The sequence below is a fragment of the Furipterus horrens genome, unplaced genomic scaffold (assembly GCF_987537825.1).
Source record: "Furipterus horrens unplaced genomic scaffold, mFurHor1.1.pri manual_scaffold_6, whole genome shotgun sequence".
Taxonomy (NCBI): Eukaryota; Metazoa; Chordata; class Mammalia; order Chiroptera; family Furipteridae; genus Furipterus; species Furipterus horrens.
Genome location: NW_028327176.1, coordinates 4526506 through 4547861, shown reverse-complemented (window position 1 = coordinate 4547861; position 21356 = coordinate 4526506). Strand labels below are relative to the sequence as shown.

The 21356-nt window shown below is 49.5% G+C and overlaps 1 protein-coding gene across 6 annotated transcripts; it reads left to right on the top strand.

The window, feature by feature from the left end:
* Positions 1-2320: 2320 nt before the first annotated feature.
* Positions 2321-20596, top strand: E2F6 (E2F transcription factor 6). 6 transcript variants are annotated; one of them, XM_090280915.1, is made up of 9 exons: positions 2321-2710; positions 8565-8619; positions 9701-9775; positions 11823-12039; positions 13938-14093; positions 15505-15619; positions 17813-17960; positions 19380-19417; positions 20338-20596. In XM_090280915.1, exons 1-9 carry the CDS (start codon positions 2603-2605, stop codon positions 20365-20367), a joined length of 942 nt encoding a protein of 313 aa, XP_090137041.1. In that variant the 5' UTR covers positions 2321-2602; the 3' UTR covers positions 20368-20596. The 6 variants fall into 6 exon arrangements, with proteins under 6 accessions (XP_090137041.1, XP_090137045.1, XP_090137046.1 ...); XM_090280919.1 differs by having other exon boundaries at positions 19380-19457; XM_090280916.1 differs by lacking the exon at positions 2321-2710 and adding an exon at positions 5856-5973.
* The last annotated feature ends 760 nt before the right edge of the window (positions 20597-21356 follow it).

The following is a 21356-nucleotide window of genomic DNA, read 5'->3' as shown; positions in this document are numbered from 1 at the left end:
TAATACAGTGTCTTTGAGGACAATGACGGTGATCTTAAGGAGAAAAATCATGTAACAGTGAAAATCACAATGCTCAGTAGTGGACACTGGTCTAATATGGCTAACTATCTTCAAAGTTTTGTTTTTATTTGGAAATTTAAACTGGATTTGTGACAGCATCAGAGATGCTCAATTTACAAACAAGAAAGATCGGTCAAATGGTCATTGTTTGATGGGGTTCCAGAAAAAAAGCCCTGCAACAGAATGTCTTCTCAAAAATCAGCCTGGCAGACTGGTCTGTGATTTGTTGTGCAAACTGCCCTGTGTGTTCTTCCTTCTGTGTTCATGACCTCATTACCTGGGTGGTTGTTTACACAATATAGGCCTCACTCAGGAAGCCCACCTGTACTGCTGCCTCCTGAGACTCAATGGTTTGGCTTGACTAAGTGGTTGGGTTGGTGGAGTATGGGGTGGTCTGAGGGCTTCACTTTAAAACTGGTTTCCTTTTCTGCCCTACTAGCTTGGACAGAAAGGGCCCAGAGGTGTTCAACAGGGGGAATCCTAGAATATTTCCCCTCACCCTGAGTTAAGTGTAAAGAGGCTGTGACATGCTTCACACGCCTTCCTCAAGAAATCCCCTTTTTTCTTTTCTTAACCGGAGGCATTGTAGAATTGGTCCCGACCTCTGTCATTCAGTTGTTATCATTTTGATTGCGCCTTCTAACGCTCTTGCCAAATCTGCTGCCTCCAGAATACAACAAAGATGCCAACTCGTCCAGTAATGCCATCCTTTGGGTATCACACACAGTGGTTCCCAGGCACAACCAACTGACCCAGACTTGGCAAGATCCTTCTCCCTCGTGTAAAAGCCTCCCTCCACTCCAGCCCCCCTTTCTGTCCGGCATCTCTGGGCCAAGGGATAGTTAGGACCACGCCCATGGCTAGTGGGAAGGAGCTACAGAAGAATGAGACCTACGCCCGTTTGCCTTTGTCATACTACAAAGGTCCAGAAGCGTTGAATGAGGGAATGGATACAGAGAAATCTGGTTAACATCCCCGGGGAGAAGTAGAAGGGGCCCTAGGAGGAGGTTGCCGAGGCAATGGAAGGCAGTCTGGGACAGAATTGCCTGAGAGGCTGAAGCCTCCGGAGCCGATGGAAATACAAAGAGGGCTTGGTCTTTCACTCAGGAGCTTTTCTGAGCTTTTCTGGCTCCTGCCTGAGCTGGCTGGGGCTCTCTGGCTTCTGGACCGGCTGGCTCTGGCTCTCAGGCTCTTCTTCCTTGAGGACGCCTGGATGATGGTGCTGCAGGTGCCTGCATTTCCCAAAGGACAGTATTTTGTACGGGAAGGAACTCAGGGCCTGGCCTAGGATCCGGCTGGCCAGGCAGAGGATAGCAGGTGTATTCCTTGGGTGTTCTAGAAGGAGCAGGCTCGGAGGCAGAAGCCTGCCATTCTTCCAAAATTGTGCCGTTTTTGTGTGTTAGGTTGTTTTGGTCTGTAAACTAACCCTACACAGACTAACAGGAGAAAAGCTAGGAGAACCCAGGTGTTAAGAGTTTAGCCTTAATCGATAAGCTTGAGTAATGAAAGCTGTGACTTAATTGGCTTCAGTGACATCTTTTGAATAAAGACGCCTCTCCTTTATCACCAAACTTCTGCCTCTGGCATTCTGTGTAGCGTGGCGGCGGTAGGTGGCAGGGCCCCAACCTGCTGTTCTGTAACAGGTCCGGCTTTAAACGTTATCTGTCCCCTCGCCTGGAATCTGAGATTGAGTCTATGTCAACTTCAGATGAGTATGTCCTGTGCCCCCCTCAACAGCCGATAGAACAGGTGATCAATAAGGTATTCGAGTGAAAGAGGAAGGAAGCAAGGAAGAAAGAGGAAATAAGGGGAGAGAGAGGGAAGCGCGTGAGTAAACCACTGCACCGCAGTTCGGTCACCAGCGTGCTCTAACCATCCGCCCTGGGCACGTGCCCGGGAGGCGCGGAGGGAGCGCGGGAATAAAGGCGCCTGTCTGCGCGCTCGGAACTTTCAGATACCGGCGGCTTTAGGACCAAGAATTCCAAGAATATTGCGGTTTCCCGGCCACCTGGTTGCGGTTTTTTGTTGGTTTGTTTTTGTTTCGTGCCCCCGCCCCCCGAACCCCACTTCCCTTCCTCCCGGTCCCTGCTCCGCCTCTTCCTTTCCCCGCCCGGCGCCCTCTGCGTGGACACCAGAGCCCGCGCGCTTCCCGAGTTCCGCCTCCACGGCCCGTAGGGCGTGGGGCGGGGCCGTAGGGCGTGGGGCGGGGCCGTAGGGCGCGGGGCGGGGCCGCCGCCGCGGGCATGCGCACTGGGGGCAGCGCACTGCGCATGCGGAGAGATGGCGGCTGGGGCTCCCTGGGAGTAGCGGGTCAGCGTGCTCGGCTGCCCTCTGCGCGAGAACTCCCGGGGGCGGTGGGCAGCGGCGTGTTCGCCCACAGCCCGACCCGGCCAGGAGCCCCTGCGAGCAGCCCGCGGGCTCTGTTCGTGCTTGGCTCCAGGAGCGGCGTGTTGGGGCCGGTGTCCGACGCGACCGGAGAAGGCGGGAGAACTCTCGGGGGGCGGGGGCGGGGGCGAGGGCAAGGGGCAGCCGGCTGGGCAGCATGAGTCAGCAGCGGCCGGCGCGGAAGCTGCCCAGTCTGCTCGTGGACCCGGCCGAGGAGACGGTGCGCCGCCGGTGCCGAGACCCCATCAACGTGGAGAGCCTGCTGGTACGTCCCCGGGGCGGTCCGGGTCCTGAGAGCCGGGGACCCTAGCGCGGCTCGAGGTGGGGCCGGGGCCCAGGCTCAGCCGCGTCTTCCCGTCCGCGGGGGAGCTGGACTGAGTGTCCGTGGGTCGTGCGCCCCCGCAGGGAGGACCCGCGGCTGCTCCCCCGCTCCCGCTGCTCACGCACTGCTCGTCACACCAAACGGGCCGCCCGCTCCCACTCCTGCCGTGTTGCAGCGTGTACTCAAGGGTGACGTCATCCTCGGTGTTTCCTTGGGGCTGCGGGGCTCCGATGGCGGCAGTTGCCCAACCTTCCACCTCCGCTCGCCCTCGGAGTATCTCCGCGGGCTCACTTTCCTCCGCGGCTTCCCCTCCCTCTTCTCGCGGCAGGCAGCCGTGTGGACGCTCGTCCCCACCTCGCATTGCCCACCCCGCGCCCAGCGGATCGCCTTGCGTCCTGCTGGACCGAGAAATGGGAACTCGGGCTCCCTTTCTGCAGAAGGCTCCTTTCCTCTGTGCTTGCTCCGGACCAGATGCCATATGTTGTCCTCGGTTCTCGGGGCTGCCGATGGATCCGTCCTTTTTCCATCTCTCCCCGTACTTTCAGCTTCTCTGCTGGTTTCTTCCCACAGCGCGTTGGTAAGCCCTGTCCCCGTGGGGACGCAGCGCTCAAAAGTAGTTAATGACATTAGCCTGTTTAATTCCTCACATCAGTCCTAAGAGGTTATCGTTCTTGTTTTGTAGTTGCCAAAACAGACCTGGAGTTAACAAGTGGCTTGCCCAGTCAAACAGTGTAGTGTGTAGGAGAGCCTGGATTTGACCTCTCAATGTCTGATCCCAGACATTAGTAAATTAATAAAATTCTTGACTGCTTAAACTGCATCCTAAATTCAGCCCCGTCTTAAAATCACTCGCTCACCTCTCGAAGCTGGGGGACCTCTGTCCTCAGCACAACTTAAGATTGTTGTAGCCAAGGGTGCCCCCAACACGGTCGGTTCCAGTGGGTGTTTTACTCCACGTCTCCATAGTTTCGACGTGATTGACTGCTTGCTTTTGTTGGAAACTCACCCCAGAATGGCTTCTTTAATGTCACATAGCCCTGGTGCCCCATCTACCTATTGGGCCTCTTCTTGGGCGTCCTGGCAGACCCCTCCTTCTAGTCCTTCACGTTGATGTCATTCAAGGTTCTCTTCTACCTTTTGTACACATCCTTCGTGTGGGGTGTCACACACCACCACGCACGTACGTGACTTCCTTGACCATCTGTACGGATGGGTTTAATCCTTGAGAACACAGTAAAAGCGGTGAACTCTCCCTATGGAAAACCCACTTAGTGAATGCCGGAAGATGCGCACATCCCTTGAAGTCATAGCTGTTCTTATCCACTGTTAGTTTCAGTTACCGGGTCGCCGCAACTCCCAGATCTGTGTCCGGCTCAGAGCTCTTCAGCTATCTACGAGACATCTCTACTTGGATTTGACGCTCACACGCCCAAAATGGAATTCACTCGCTCCTTGCTAGCAAGCCACAACCTTGCTGCCTCCTGTCGTACTAAATGGGAACACACCCACCTATCCAGAGTATCATCCTTGCCCCTTCCCTTTTCCAGACTGACCCCCTCCATCTTCCCGAACTAATTAACATTTAGTCACCAATACTTGCCACTTCTTTTTTTTTCTTTTATTTATTTATTTTTATTTTATTTTATTTCCTCCCCCCCAGCTGATAACCCTCCAAATGATCCCCATACCTATGATTCTGTTCCTATTCTGGTTTGGTTCATTGGATTTTGTTGTTTGATTTCTTTTAGATTAAGTAGTTGATAGTTGTGAGTGTGTTGTCATTTTAATGTTCATAGTTTTGGTCTTCTTTTTCCTAAATATGTAAGTCCTTTTAACATTTCATCTAATAATGGTTTGGTGATGATGAACTCCTTTAGCTTTACCTTGTCTGGGAAGCTCTTTATCTGCCCTTTGATTCTAAATGATAGCTTTGCTCGGTAGAACAATCTTGGCTGTATATTTCTGCTTTTCATCACTTTGCATACTTCTTGCCAGTCCCTTCTTGCCTGAAAAGTTCCTTTTGAGAAATCAGCTCACAGTCTTATAGGCACCCCCCTGTAGGAAACTGCTTTTCTCTTACTGCTTTTAAGATTCTTTCTTTATCTTTAACCTTTGGTATTTTTAATTATGATGTGCCTTGGTGTGGTCCCCTTTGGGTCTATCTTGTTTGGGACTTTCTACTTCCTGGACTTGTATGTCTATTTCCTTCACCAAATTTGGGGAGTTTTCTTTCTTTTTTTTTTTTCCAAATAAGTTTTCAATTTCTTGCTCTTCCTCTTCTCCTTCTGGCACCCTATGGTCTGGATGTTGGTATGTTTAAAGTTTTGCAGAGGTTTCCAAGCCTTTTTTTTTTTTTTTTTAATTCTTTTTTTTCTTCCTGCTGCTCTGATTGAATGCTTTTTCCTTCCTTGTGTTCCAAACCATTGATTTGATTCTTGGTTTCATCCCTTCCACTGCTGGTTCCCTGTAGATTTTTCTGTATTTCACTTAATGCAACCTTCATTTCTGCCTAGGACGTTAAGTACTCAGTGAGTTCCTGGAGCATCCTGATCACCAGTGTTTTGAATTCTTCATCTGATAGGTTGCTTATCTCCATTTCATTTAGTTCTTTTTCTGGAGTCTTACTGTCTTCTCATTTGGGCCACATTTCTTTGTCTCCTCCATTTTTGCAGCCTCCCTGTGTGTGTTTGTGTGTATTGGGTAGAGCTGCTTTGACTCCCTGACTTAGTGCACCTGTTAAGTTGGATGGGGAGGAACCTTAGGTGCTAATCATCAGGGCAGGGCAGCCATGTCACCACTCCGTGGCTCTGTGGGGGAGGGCTCGCAGGGAGGACAGTGCTGCTTCCTGGTCTCTGGGGTTTTGCCCGGGAAGAAGCTGTCTCCCCACTCACACTTCATTTTCTCCCCATATTTCGCTGCTGCCCTTCCGGCTCTTGCCCTGGTGCTGAATCCCAGAGTGGGTGGCTCTGCGTGAGGCCTAAACCCCTTGTGGGCCCTTAAAGAGGATGCTGTTTCTTCCACCGCCCCAACGCCCGCTGGTTTTTACAGCCAGGAGTTACGGGACTCGTAGGACTGGAAAAGGAGGCTTCGTGTTCCTCCCGTGACCCTTATGAATGGTGGACCTGAGAGGGAGTCATCTGCAGTCTGTAAATACTCGTCCTTCCGCAGCGCTGAGCTGTTTATCCGTCAGAGTCACGGCTGACAAGGTGCTATTTCAGTCTCCGTTCCTGAGTTTAACAAATATTTACCAAGGGCCCGAGTGTGCCAGGCATGACTCTGGCACTACTCGTGGTTGCAAAAGGTTTCATCATAATTCACAGTTTCTCATTTAATCTCCACGTGGGCTGGGAAAGTGGGCAACAAAGTTGTATCACTGCACTGAGTGACAGATAAAGGTCAGGGTCTCCTAGCGGCTAAGAAGTCAGTAATCAGTAGTCCTCAGTCCAGTCTCAAGCCAAGAGCTGTTCTGAATATAAAGGAGATGAATGTGTCATTCCTGGGGGCACTCTGGAACTCTCCAGAATTTTAGACCAGCAGCATTTATGCATATTGGTGGGGTGTCTGCCCCTGACTGGCCGTGATGCCACTGTGATTCCTTCGAGATGGAAGAGAGTGTTTTCACATTCAAAGAAGAAAAGGACGCTGTGGAACTCCGCCTTCCTCCAGGCCTCTCTCCGTATGGCCGATGTGCAGTGTAACTGCCTTCGTAGCAAAGAGTAACGGGGAAGGCAAGCCCTGCTCCTCATGGGCCGAGGCCTGACCGACGGGCGGGACAGAGCAGAAAAGGCGCCCTTCCAGACCACGTGGGGAGCAGGCCGGCGGCAGCCTGTGCGGAAGCCTCGGAGTCGGGAAGGGAACCTGCCTGCGACGGGGCTCCTGCGGGCTCTGCCGCCAGCCCTGCCGCCCTGCGTTCCCAGGGCTGTGGCAACAGCCTTCCGGAGTAAAGCCTGGGAAGCGGGGACATCGCACCGGGTCCCCGGCCGAGGAGGACACGCATAAACAGGCCTTCGTTTGTGTAACAGTTTAGGATGCTCGTTTACGCGTGTTTCGGGGTATTGTGATGAGGATGGGTTTTTTTCATTCAGGAATTTTGCTACGATAGTTGGACTCTGTCTCATACTACCTTAGCAGGAGGGTTACGTGTAAGACTGGCAGTGACAGTTGGTCACACCCGTCCAGTGTTTGAGTGTTTCACGGGGGGGAGATACCGTGTTTGTAGGTCACTGTGGTTTTCTCGCCAGGCGTGGTCCCTGCCCCCAGGACCAGCGTTCCCAACTCTGGTTTTGCACACCTTGGCAGGTCTATGTTTTCCTTTAAATTCTAACAACTCACTTAATTTTACAGCAGAATACTGTTTCCGTGAACTAATTCCATATCACAGTAACTTGCTACGAGATGCTGTGACCTTGTCACAGACAACATGCAAACCCTGTGTCCAGGACTCGTCGCACTGTGAACAGCTTCGGAGCCGCTCCCCAGGCCCTCGGGCTTCCCCACGCCGCCCTGGGCTTTCTGCTGTGTGTCTCCCGTGCTCAGCGTTCCTAACCCGCGCGCTTGAGTGTGTCCTGTGCTCGTTCAGAATCTGGGAGGAGTCTCCACCATGTATGACATACGGCCCGCGTCTAGCATGCCCTTCAGACCTGGGCGTCCTGGTGCACCCACTGGAGTCCCGCCGCTCCTGCCCTGCCGCACCTGGTGGGGTTCACTTCCCCAGTTTTGCTACAGCCAGTGTGGGGGCCAGTTCTTTCCCTCAGGCAGGAGCTAAGCCTGCTTGATCACAGCCTGTTTGGAGGCGCCTTTGTTCTAAGCCTAAGGCCAGTAAGGGTTCCTGTTTCCAGGGCTTTATCCAAAGGTTTTGTTTTATTTGCTTTCTGTTTGCATTTTATTCTCACCCAGCGACATGCTTTTTGATTTCAGAGAGGGGAAGGGAGGGAGAGAGGGGGAGAGAGAGAAACATCCATCAGTTGCCTTTTGTACACACCCGGAGGGTGTGAAGCCGCAGCCCAGGCCTGTGCCCTGAGCAGGGATGGAACCAGAAATCTTTCCGTTTGCAGGAGGCTGCCCCACCATTGGAGCCACACCGACCAGGGCTAAAGGTTTTATTTTTTTACGAAAACAATTTCTAAAAGTATTTTAATGTTACTGCCAGCTTATGTAAATTCTCATTCCCTCTAAATAGCTGATAAAATGGTGAAGCATTGGTAGTGGACCTACCACTAAGTTCCTGGTTGTTTCAGGAATTTAAAAGACAGTTTTTATTAATCCAAATAACAAAGTTTCTAGTTGTGGAACATGTGTTATTTTCCATCACATGAAGTGCTGCTCTTTGTACATTAACTGTCATGGGCATGCATCGCTGCCGGTGAAAGGCTGTGGGCAAGTTTTGGGGAGCCACTTCACTTAAAGAGCAAGAGGGAAGCACTTATCAATTCAGACGCATCTTACTTCTGTCCTGAGTGTTCCAAGGTCAGCGACAGTGTCTTGTATTTCTTTTTATCCTTAGGATCTGATGCAGTCAACAAATTAACGTTCGTTCAGTAATGTATTCTCATATTCATATTTTCTCCCCCCCCCCCACCTCTCTCTTTAACTACCTTAGAAATTTACATCTGTGACATTGTCAGATGTGAGTGCACTTAGAGTAGATATAATTTGGAAGAAGGACTGGTTTTTCCCACACCCAAATTATTACCCCAGAGTGGGGGGGGGGGCTATATTCAGTAAAATGCTGTTTATGTGCATTGTTGTTTTCAAATTACTAAGTTAAATTTCTGTTATTTTTTTTTCTTTTTTCCAGCCATCAAAAATAAGGATTAATTTAGAAGATAATGTACAATATGTGTCCATGAGAAGTAAGTTGATTCCTGAATAGGTTTTAAGGTTTGTATTGGGTTGGCCAAAAAGTCTGTTAAATTTTTTCCATAAAATACATGTTTTTCATTTTCACTAATAACTATTGATTTGGATATTTTGAGTAGGCCAGGAGTGCTCCTAAACATCTTCCAGTACATCAGACAGCCCCACAGCAAACGATTATTTAGCCAAAATGTCAGCAGTACCAACAAACTTTGCAAACCACGTTTGATCAGTCACAGCACCTTCTCCATACACGGCACAAATCTTTCTTGCATTTCAGTTGCATTTTTACCTTTCTTGAAATAATAAAACATAATACACCAGAAATGTTGCGTATTTTCTTCCATCTTTAATATTAAAATGGATGCAGAAAAATTCCCCAATTTTGATTTTTTTAAGTGCATGCTGAAATGAAAACTGTCACGATACAATCCAACAAAATTGTTTTGAATGAAGTTCAAGACAGCTGAGCACTACTAGGGCCACCGTACAGAAAAATACTAAACTAACTGTTTGGCCAACGCAGTCGTTTGAACTTCCTGTGATTTAAATGATTTGTTCTAAATGTACATGAGTTAATGAGAGACATGAGTAATACGTATTTGTGCACCGAGGTGTAAAGCTTGGAGTTCCCGGGTTGCGGGCGGAATGGCATGCATGCACAGAGCGCTAATCCTCTGTCGTACTCCCCGGGGTGCGGGGAGCGCGGTCACCTGCCCCTCGTGGCACACGGGGGACAGGTGCATGGGACGCGTCGCCCGGGCTCCTGTGATTTCCGCGGCTCCTCCTTTGACTCCTCTCCTGGGCCGGTGTTCAGAGTCAGCCCCCGGGGGTGGAATGCCAGTCGCTCTGGTTCCCTGTCCTTCTGGAAGGCGGCGTGAGAGCATGCCCAGCCCTGCTGTCCCCCCAATGGGGCCTTGCTCTCATTGGGCACACCAGGCGCGCGTGCCCGTATAGGACATGTCAGTGTCACCCCTGAACTTGTCCTCGGCCCTGGTCACAGTCTCGCCCGTAGTTTTCCCTTTGATGTGCCCACATCCCCGTCCCGTGCCACCGACTTAGCCTGGCCTCTCACAGGTGCTGAGCACGTACCCTGCATGGCCCTGTTCGAAGAGCTTTGCGGGGACTGTCACACGGCCCCTCGGAACGGAGGTATGGACTGTCCACGTTTTATCCCTGGTGCACCGAGGCCCGGTCAGGGCTCAGGCCCGCTCCTGCCTGAGCGCTGTGTCCGACAGCCGTGGCCAGGCTGCCCCTCTCCCAGACCCCCAGGCCCCTCCCTTCTGCCTTGGATTTTCTGAGATGGGGATGGGACCCGGTGTTGCCCAGCCTAGAGCTCTGCAGGGAGGCCCTGGTACCCACAGAGGAAGCCCTGCTCCCCATGTATTGGGTTTTACTTGTGGTACATGCGTATGCCACCTCATATCCTTGAAAGAAGCGAGGCCGCAGGGAACGGACAGACGGACAGACGGGGCCCTGGGAGGCCACCTCTGCCTCGCCTGGCGGCCAGCACTGCCACTCAGTCATTGCTGAAGCTGTGCCGACCATGGACTCCCCCGCACGTGTGTCCTCTGGCGCTGCTCCCCCTTCACACGGTGCCCCTCTGCCTCGCCCAGCCCTGCCCCCTGCCCCCTGCCCCCCGCCCCCCACCCCCAAGTCAGAGGCGGGGAGCACCATCCTGCACATCCCTCTGTCCCCTGTTCCTGGTGTCTTCCCATTAGGAGGCCTTCCAGCTCCCTCTCTGGTTAGGGTTTTTATTCCATCTCAAGTGACTTGGAGCGCCTCTCCTAGCACGTACTCGGAATTGGAATCCAGTTCTTCACTAGACTATTGAAAGCCTTTCATTTGAAGATCATCTCAATCATTATATCCCTTCAGCAACTACAGTGTTATAGATGTTTAATTAATACCTGTCCTTTATAAAAGGAAACTTATTCTGAGCTTATAACACCATGTTGCTGTTACTAATCTAGTATAATTAAATGTATGCTTTTTAAAGTTAGAATTATTTATAATTTCCCAAGGTTTATTGTAGAATTGTGACTTAACTATAATTTTTCAAAAATTAATTTCTTTTTAATCCTGTTTAATCTCAAGTATAGGAATGATCTGCACAAAGACGATGTTTACATTATAAAATATTTTAAACTGAATATGACATTGCAGAGGTCCTGGATAAGGGCCATTCTGAGTGAAGGTAGTGAATATTTCTTTTGACTTGTACTGTGCTATTGAAGTAGAGAAACAGAAAAACCATATACTCTACACTGGAAGGACAATTAAGTTATTTTTAACATTGTTTACTCTGTACATCAAATCGTAACTTTTTTTTTAGTATCAAATCGGGAAAGATGAAAAGAGTGATAATACTTAGTTCTGGCGAGGCCCGCAGACGCTGCCTACAGTCGGTAGAGGCCACAGCCTGCATGGCAGGTTCAGCGGTATAGATCCCAGTGTCTTTAAAAGTGCCCTTTGACTTAGCACCTCCACATTTTGTAATTTATTGTAAAGGAAGCAAAGATGCTTATAAAATTGTGGCTACAAGATTTATTGAAGTATTATGCAAAATCATGAAGTAGTAGACAATCCGAATTTCCAGTGTTGGGGTAAGTAAGCAAATATTCGATGCAGTTAAATGTTATGCAGCCATAAAGAAGAATGTTATGTATTACGCAGTCATTAATAGGAAATACCTTTTTCCGGTTCTATTGGGACATAACTGACTTGTGTCACTGTATGAGTGTAAGGTGGACAGCATGATGGTTTGATTTACCCAGACTGTGAGATGGTTGCCACAGCAGGTGTAGTTAACAGACGTCATCTCATATGGATGTAAGTGAAGGAAAAGATTTCTCCTTGTGGTAAGTCTGAGGGCCTGCTCTTAGGGTCGGGGACGTGCAAGAGGCAGCCGATCGATGTTCCTCTCCCTCCAAAAATAAGTACATACAACTTTAAAAAAAATTCACGTGGGTTGCGTGTTCTGAATATAAGCCTAAAGCCTTTGTTTACCTGGGATAAGCTAGTTTTTATCAAGTTTGAAAATTTTTTCATAAAAACTAGCAATGATATTTGGTCAGTGTATAGAATTTCTGTATGTGTCTGCGTTTACTGATCAAGAGGAAAGAAATGATTTTTAAAAATGAATTGAGAAAGAAATGGCTATTTAAAATTTTACAAATGGGCTTGTTTTCTTTCCCAGAAACTCTAAAAGTGAAGAGACCTCGTTTTGACGTGTCCCTGGTTTATTTAACTCGGAAATTTATGGAACTTGTCAGAAATGCGCCTGGCGGTATTCTCGACTTAAACAAGGTTGCAACAAAGCTGGGCGTGCGGAAGCGAAGAGTATATGACATCACCAACGTCCTAGATGGGATCGACCTAGTTGAAAAAAAATCTAAGAACCACATTCGATGGATGTGAGTTGGCTTTAAACTTTTCATGGCTTTTTATTTCTTCTCATTAAGTGACAATGCTGTTCTGAAAACGAACTGGACATCAGCAATGTTTGAACAGCGGAAAACACAGCAAGGGCGACTTTGTTAGAAAAGGATTCTGTAAAAAAGAATTTACATTGTCTCACAAAATCTATATTTTTCCTACTTAAGAGTCATAGACAGCAGGATGTTATGGGTAAGTTAAATGGACCATGATTAATTTTAAGGTAATTCCCTTTCCAGCCCCAGTTGCTATCGGGGGAAATCAGTTAAGGCGGAAGAACAGTGGTTCTTGCATACCAGTGCGGTGAGCACAGGCTTGCGTCCCTGCGGGTTATAACTCAGCTGCTCTGCAGAAAGCAGGAGTCTTATCTGCCGCCCCGCGTGATAATGACGCAGGTACGCTGTTGGTCACACTGAGCAACTCGTGGCCCCGAATGGAAAAGTCTTAGACCTAATGTCTAAAAGGCAGTTGCTGAAGACTTAGCACATGATTAGGAAGGATCACGTGGAAGAAGGACTTCGAGAGAGAAATGGGGGGGGGGGGTGTATGTACAGAAGAACGCTGTTATAGTTACGACAGGCCAGTACTTTTGGAATGGTTCCAAACATGCAGTAAAGAACAGTTCCAACGTTTAAGTCATAGAGACCTTTCAGGCAAATGAAGAAGCTGCCACCAAATGCATAAAATGATTCTGAGTAATTAACTTAGTTATTTTAAAAACGGGGTGTATAAAGGAGGTCTTTTTTCAGTAGTACAGAAATGCGGATTGAATTCTAACTCGAATGCGTTTACTAAGTGACATTAAACAACACTTCAAGGGGTTGTTAGCTGATGGTATTCTGAATCACTAATGGGAATTCGGTAGTGGTGACAGCTCTTAAAGACTAAAGAAAGGAATGAATATCAGTTGTCACTCAGGTCATATCATATTGGGCTAGACAGTGATAAGTGAAGAAAATCTTTTAAGAACAATGAATGTAATCATTATATCCAGATAGAACCCGATAAAATACGCACAGCAGAGAAGACTGAAGACTCAGAACTTTAGCAGAGGCGCTGTCATTTAGCCAGTAACCCTTGTTTTTCGTATGTAGAAATTAAATGGTAAAAGATTATAATTTGTCAGAAGTCAGCATGGAGGAGAGAATTTTGACGCGAAAAGCACAGTGGCGTGAAGCGGTCCCGGGACCAAGGGGCTTGGCGTGATTTAAGAAAGTCGGGTTGGTCCCTGGCGGGTGTGGCTCCGTGGGTTGAGCCGGGCCTGTGAACCAAGGGTCACGGGTTGGTTCCGGCCGGGGTGCAGGCCTGGGTTGCGGGCCGGGTCCCCAGATGGAGGGGCGAGCTGAGGCAACCAGTCAGTGTTTCTCTCCTCTTTTTCCCTCCCACCCCCTCCCCCTGAAAATAAATAATTGAAATTTTTAAAAAAATTCAGTATGTAGTAGAGCTGGAGCTTAAACTGAGTATTATTGATTCTTAGTTCAATGGTCATTTCATTAAGCTTTCCCTGTTACTTCATTAAGTTTTTCCCACTTAATTAAGCTTCATTAAGCTTTCACTAGTATTAATTTCCATAGGGTTATGATATGGTTTTTTTTAAGTCCCTGTGTAAGAGACTGGAAATGGGGACAAAAACCACTTTATATACAGGAAGAATAATGGCAATATACAATAATGGGAGGGCAGAGGTCAGGTCGAAGTAGTGTTTGTCCTTGTGGGAAACACCTGATGTAAACATTGGGGGACATTTCAGTAACCTAATTGGTATTATTCTGCTATTGCAGAAACCGAGATGGTGGTGGTGGCGATCTGCATTACCCTGCTATTGTAGGAACCTAAGTGTTATTGACGCTGACCTTTTTCTTTAATACTTTTCAAGAGGATCTGATCTCAGCAATTTTGGAGCACAGCCCCAGCAGAAGAAGCTGCAGGATGAACTTTCTGACCTGTCAGCGATGGAAGATGCTCTGGATGAGTTAATTAAAGATTGTGCTCAGCAGTTGTTTGAGTTAACAGATAACAAAGAAAATGAAAGATATCCTTTAACTCTGTATCTCTTTAAAGCGTTTCTCCTTCCAAAGCAGGTGACTTGAAACAGTAGAGTCAGCTTGGGATTTAGTTAATACATGTAAGAAACATAGTTAGACCTTTAGCAGTTAAAGTAAGTAAAGGTTTAGTCATACACCCCCAAACGTACCCCAGACACATCATAGCCATCAGCATCTTGGTACGGCGATTGTCCCAGTCATGCTGCACCGTGACCCCCCAGTAACACACCAGGGCCGACAGCGGGGCGTTCCTGTTGGTTTTCGTGGCCTGGCTACTCTGATAAAGGTGGTAAAATAGTTGTTGGCTCTGGTGAAGTTCGTGTTTTCCTAAATTTGTTAAGTACGTTTTATTTCTGAAACAGTGAATGGCCATTGAAATGGCACTTACACTGCCTGATGGGGTGCTTGTCGGTGCCGCTCCTGAGCTCGGGGTCGCTGGGATCAGCGGGGCAGGCCCGTCTCTGCGGCGGGGCTTCTGGCTCCCCTGGGTCAGAGGCTGCTCGGCTCCCCTTGCAGCAGCCTCGGGAGGTGCCGCTCGTTCTGCTGTTCCCTGCTTCCCACTCCCGTCAGCTCGAACGCCGTCCCAGTGGGTATCGAAAGGAAAATGCTGCTGTTACCCGCGCCGTCAGTGTGATGGCCGTGACTGAAGGCGATGGTTTTACTGAGGGAGATGAGTTACTCGGGTGTTAACTGGTTGTAGGCAAAGGAGAGAAACCTTAGAAGTCGGGTGTGTTGGTAAAGGGATCAGAGCACAAGTTCTAAAGGTTGTGCCCGACTAGCACTCTGAAGCCAGGGTTTCAGAGGCGCCCAGTAAAACACTTAGTTGCTATAATTTTAGCACAGTAAGCAGGCGCGGAAATTCAAGGAGCAAGTGAGACAAGAATTCGGATGAGAGAAAGCCCATGCGTAGGTGGTAACCCTGAAAAACTTATCCTTTAAGCTGTTTCTACTTTTTACAGATTTTTCCCACCTTGCATTTTTGGGGGTTCTCACCAAAACTGAGTATTTTTCCCGAGAGGTCCTCACAGTGAGATCTAGAAGCGGCCGGGGAGTGGGCTGGGCGGGCGGATTTGGTTCCTGTGTGAGTTGTGTTGGTGTTAGGGGTTCAGGCTTTACTAATACTTCTCTCCAGAAATTGTCATCGTAATCACAGTAGTACACTTTAAAGGAACTCTTTAAATTGAGTTATAAATACTGTAAAACTATAAAATCTTAAGAATTGTTCATAAAAGGATAAGAATTATATATGAGAATGTCTTAACTAAGGGCCCTCCTTAATTGCCTGTATCCCATAAACACTGAAGATGTAACATGACCCTTGCACTCCTGTATCACAAGGGCTAAGCTGTCTCCCCCCAGAAAGCAGCCCTCTGCTTAGAGATCCTTGACGGTCCCCACGCTAGCGTACGTGACGTACCAGGACATCCACAGCATCCAGGCCTTCCACGAGCAGATTGTTATTGCAGTCAGAGCCCCGGCGGAGACCAGGCTGGACGTCCCAGCGCCCAAAGAGGTCAGTAGCCCTGATTTTAAAGAAGATTTAAAGGGAGGGGGTGTTCCCTGCTGAGGCTGTACGTCACCGCAGTCAGTATGTGCGTGACCCCGACGTGCCCACCTGGCCGCCCGCCTGCTGCTGATCGAGGCACTGTGCACATTGTCACTTGTTCTCGGTAACGCCGCAGGCGAAGCGGTCATGAGAGCCCCCTCCTAAAGCGGAGGAGCCTCACGGCCACACAGTGAGAAGCAGAACCAGAGTCCCCCGCCAGGCAGCCTGGCTTCAGAGCTTGTTCTGAGCCGCTGAACGAGAACGCCTCGTGGGAGAGTCCCCAAGAATGGGCCTCGGTCCTGAAGTTCCAGGAGGGAAGGCTGGTGTCGGCCGAGGTTCTAGGGAACTAACATGCCGACCGGCTCGGGAAAGGCCGGCGAACGCATGAGAGCACCGGGTTATGCATCAGGCACGGAAAGTAAAACTTCGGTAAATGAAAACATTGTTTTTGTCAAGCTGCCAGCTTCTGACAGCCTGGTGGGCCCACGGGTGCTCAGGGTCTGGCCATCACTGCCGTAGGGACCTCCTCGCGGTGGGGAGTTTTACCGCCCGCCTCCCTCTGTCCCCAGCAGACAGCTGTCCCAGTGAGAGCCTCTGTCCTGCTGGACAGCGTCTTACAAACTGGATAAGGAGCAGCCCGCTTTTACTCGTCACACGCTCAGATCGTGACTTCTTGGGGACATTTCCCAGTTGATTTGGATTTAGAGATATTCCAAGTAGTATCCTAAGTCACATATTAAATTGGAGTAATTTCACAGGTATTTAACCCACCTCTGCTTTTTAAAAAATTAACCATCAGTTTTTTAACACATCCTTCCTTTGGGGCACAATAGTCCGTCTGTAGTGACTGATGGGTCAGGGTGTCCCTGCGCTGGGCGCCGTTCCGGACTGTGCGGAGTCCTGGCACGTCAGCGCCCTGGGCCCTGCAGGCTGCGCTGCACGGCCATGAGGAGGTGACACACGGGGCGGCGGACGGGCGCGCGTGTGCCGTGGAGCCCCGTCGCACGGGCCTGCGGCGATCTGAGCGCCGAGTGCCGGGGCGGGCGCTGACCTTGAGGGCAGACGCAGCCGCCAGTTTTATGGAAATGGCTCTGGTGGGCCCAGCTGCGAGTCCGTGTGTGTGGGCCTCGGCTCCGGCTGCTTCTCTCCGCGGGCGGCTGTGTCGCTGTGGCGGATGGGAGGGCCCACGAAGCCAAAAGTGCTTCCTGTCCCCCTCTTCACAGGAGGCGTTTGCCAGCCCAGCCCGGTCAGCTGTGACGGCCCTGGGCGCCTGCATGCCGGTTTCTTTCTTGCTTGGAAATGGCTGCCGGGTCGTGCAGGGCGCGCCGGCCCCGTCAGGCCCTGCCTGGCCCCTACGAGCTGAGGGCCTGTGCGCTCCGGCCCGCCTGTCTGGTAGCAGGAGGCGGTAGAGACGGTGGCCCGTGAGGTCCTGTGACCCAGGTGCTGCTGCGTCTCGCTGACCGGGCCGAAGTCGCGGTGAGGTGTGCCGCACAGGGCCAGCGCTGGCCACGGTCCCCAGCCCAGGCCTCCCCGCACCAAAGGGAGGGACACTGGCCCGCAGCCGGACCCACCACCAATCAGCACACCAGAGGAGCCGCTTGTACCTGGAACTGTTCCTTAAGAATTTAGCATAACGCTCAGTAGAAGCTCCCGATTTCCTGATGTCTCTTGGGTGTTAGTGTTTTAAATTACACGAGGTGTTCTTTTGTCTTGATTTCATCCTCTTTTCAAGTGGACAAGAATGGTCCTTTCAGTTAGCTCTTCAGTGGTCTGGAAACCTAAACACGGCCTTATCATTTGGGACTGCAGGGGACCTGGGTGTTGTGTGTCATTAGAACACCAGTTCTGGGTCACGTGCAGGTCTCTCGAAGGGGCCAGCCAACTGCTGAGCAGAGAGGGAGGGCTCAGGAGTCCTGAGGCGGTCATGTCACGGCCCTGCGGCCGTTGGAAAGCGGCCTCGTGGCCGGTTCTCACAGCGCGGGGGGCCCGTGGGTTCGGGGTGACCGAAGCTTAGTACGTGATCTCCAGTCTGTGATAGAAGGGAAGCTGCCTAAATTTAAGTTTTCTAAAACGTCGCTTGAAACTTTTGCAGTTGGAGTAAGTGAAAAATGTGTCCTTAATGGGTTCTCTGCTGCTGCTGTGTGACATGTCTTTTGCTAGGACTCCATCACGGTGCACATACGGAGCACCAACGGGCCCATCGACGTCTACCTCTGTGACGTGGAGCAGCGTCACCCCAGCAGCAAGGCGTCCGGAGGTGCAGGGAGCGCATCGTCTAAAAGCAAAGCCCCGGAAAACCCTGCGAAAGGTCAGCACACCAATTTCGTGATCTGGGGAAATGAAGTATTCTGGTGATTTTTTAATTACCTAATAGTTTTTAAACTTTTTATTGGGGTGACATTGGTTAGTAACGTTGCATAGGTTTCTGAAGGAGAAAGTTGGAGAAGATGCAAATAAGTGGAAGCGATACCCCGTTTTATGGATAGGAAGGGTTAGCGTCATTGAAATGTCCAGACTACCCGAAGAAGTCTATAGGTTCAATGCAGTTCCTACCAAGATACCAGTGGCGTATGTCACAGGACTAAAACAAGTATTCCGAAAGCTTATAGGGAGCCCCAAAAGGCCCCAAATGCCACAGCAGTCTTTGGAAAGGAGAACCCAGTAGGAGGACTCACGCCACCTGATTAAACTGTACTGCAAGGCCACAGCAATGAGCACACCGCGGCGCTGGCACGGAGACAGACGTGTGGTGATGGCACAGAGCGAGGCAGGAAATGACCCACACCTTTATGGTCAGTCAGCGTTTGACAACCGAGGCAGGAATATTCAATGGCTTGAGGATAATCTGTCCAGTAAATGGTGTTGGAAAAATTGGACAGATGTATGAAAAAAGAAAAAAAAGAAAGAAACTAGACCAACACCTTATACCACACCCAAGGATAAACTCAAAATGGATTAAAGCCGTGAATGTTCGGCTTGAAACCAAAAATCCTAGAAGAAAACATAGGCAGTAAAATCCAGGACAGTTCTGGTAGCAATATTCTTTCTGACTATCTCCTCGAGCAAGGGAAACAAAAGAAAAACAAATGGGACTACATCAAACTGAAAAGGTTTTGCACAACAGAGGAAACCATCAACAAAATGAAAAGACAACCCACTGAGTGGGAGAACATTTTTGCCAGTGATAAGGGGTTAATATCCAAAATTTATAAAGAACTTACACAACTCAACACCCCACCCCCCCAAAAATAGTCCAGTTAAGAAATGGGCGAAGGACCTGAATATGTAATAGTTTTATAAATTTCATGTTATGACCTTTAGATAGTTTTACTTTTCCTAGCTACAAAAACATGACTCTAAAATTACGAGATAATTCTTGATAGAGTTGAGTATTTCTGACAACTTTATAGTTCGGTTCCATGCGGTGTCGAATGAGAATTGCGAATGAGAACTTAGGAGTTGCGCTTGGTCCCGCTGTGGTACCTGCTGGTGGGGGTCTGTGTAGAGGCGCCGTCTGCCCCCTCTGACGGGTGCTCTCAGGTACGTGCTGGGCTTCCAGTCTGTTCTTGTGCCATCAGACATTAACCTTATGCCATTAACATAAGAATATGGTTCGTGACTGGTATTCTTCTGTTTTTTTTAAAGCAGTTGAATTACATGTTTTGTCACCTGGTTGCCTTTTAAACCCTCACTTAGAATTATTTCTTTTCTTTTTGTTATTTTTCAGAAGAAAACCCTCCACAGCCAAGTGAAGAACTGATTGAAGTGAGCAACTGACAGTAGGATTTGAGAGTTCAGGCCGCGGGTGTGTTTGGGGCCTCCCGTGGCTGGTGATGTAGCAGGTCCGACCCTCAGAGCAATACACGCGCGCGCAGTCCGTCACGCTTAGTCGGTAGCGGCGTTAGGGCCCGTAGCGTCTTGGCAGCAGTTCACTGCCTAGGTTAGTGGATTACTAAGGATTATTATGGTTTCCGCATTAAAAAAAACTATAATTCACTGCTTTTTGTCAGTGAAATAGACATCCTGCCTCCTGAAATAGCTTCCTCCTAAAGAGGATCCCTAAACGGACAGCCAGGCCTGAAACCGACAGGCCTTTGTGGCCTCTGCCCTTCCTTCAAGGATCCCGTGTCGTTACCACAGAAGCAGTTGCCTTACACAAGTTCACGTCTGCAGCGAGCTGCTGCTCCTTGGATGGGTGTGCACACGCATGTGCGTGCGAGGTCCTTGTATATATCTGTCGTAACGTTTCGATTACTTACGTCCATCTGAGTAAGTCTTCACTGTTGTATAGCCCAGATAACGTGTGTATGGAGATTAACAGACAAATTCTCTGATTTCTGTCGTGTCTGTAACTTACTAGAGTCCTCGAATGAGGGCTAGAGGGGAGTTTTCTCCAAACTTCTATGTGTAGAAGTATCGTAAATACGCTATACACTCAAAGTTCGTGGGTTTGATTAAAGCATTTCAGTCAGATGCCCAGTGCTAGAACTGGGTTTCAGGCTCCTTAGGGGTTGAGTCTGAGCAGACCGGTGGCAGACCCCAAGCCTGGAGGGACACGTGTAGAAGCGCCGCCAGGCAGTGGCTCAGTGGAGTGTAAGACACGAATTCCTTACAGCTGGCCGTGGGAAACTCTTGTAATCTTTTTGCCCCCAGATTTTGTGATGTGTTTTTGTTTTTGTGTGCAGCCTTGTCTTCAGGCAAAGGGGTTTGCTTAGGGGTTAGTCGCACCCTGCCCTCTCTCCAGCTCCAGTCCCCACTTCCGAGTTCCTGGCTGATTCTACCTCACGGGCGAGTCCTCTACCACACTGTGCCTCGGTTCCCTCAGTGCTTTCCCATTAGACTGTGGGCTCCTTGAGGGACTTCGTCTTAACCATTGTTACACCAGAGCCTTGCACCATGCCTGGCACGTGAAAGTGCGCAATAAATGATTGAACAAATCAGTGACTGAGTGAGTTGTAAAATTAAACTGGTAATACTTGGCTTGTCTACCATGCAGGAGTCTTGTGAGCATCGTTCAGATTTATATTTTAAACGTTTCTTGCTTTCAAGGAAAACTTTGAAGCAACTTGAAATTAAGACCATGTATAAAAAGATTTCAAAAAGGAATCAAAAATCAAAATATTAAAAAACAACGCTGAGTATTTATGATCTGTCCAGTGGGTCTTGCCAGGCTTGTCCCTCTATGGCGTGTGGCCTCCCTCCGAGCAGGCCCTGCCGGCCTTGTCTCCAGGCCTGGGGCTGCTGGTAGCACCCCTCATTTGAGACACGCCGGGGCTCTTAGGCAGGGGTATGTGTATGTCCGTCAGGCGCTCTCGAGAGGACCCGGTATCTGCAGAGTCAGATGAGCAGGTGTCAGCGTGTATGTGGCGGCCAAAGCCGTGAGTGGGTGGGCCATCGAAGGAGGGTACAGCAGAGAGGAGAGGCCCGCAGACAGCCGTACTGGAGGGGAAAGGAGGAAGCAAAGCCTCTCTGGAGGAGGAGTAACAGGGAGCAGGATAAAGACAGTACCCCCCAAAAACAGCGTGGCCCCGACGGCACAGCTTTGCTTCTCGGCAGCAGGTCCTTAGTCGTGAAACATGGCAAACGTCCTGCTTTACAAGTGGGTCCGAGGGTAAGATGAGATGTAAACCGAAGGTTTTTGTAACTATTGATGTGTCATATGATGGGGTGTTTCCCGTCACCCCGTCTTCCCATGTCTGCTGTC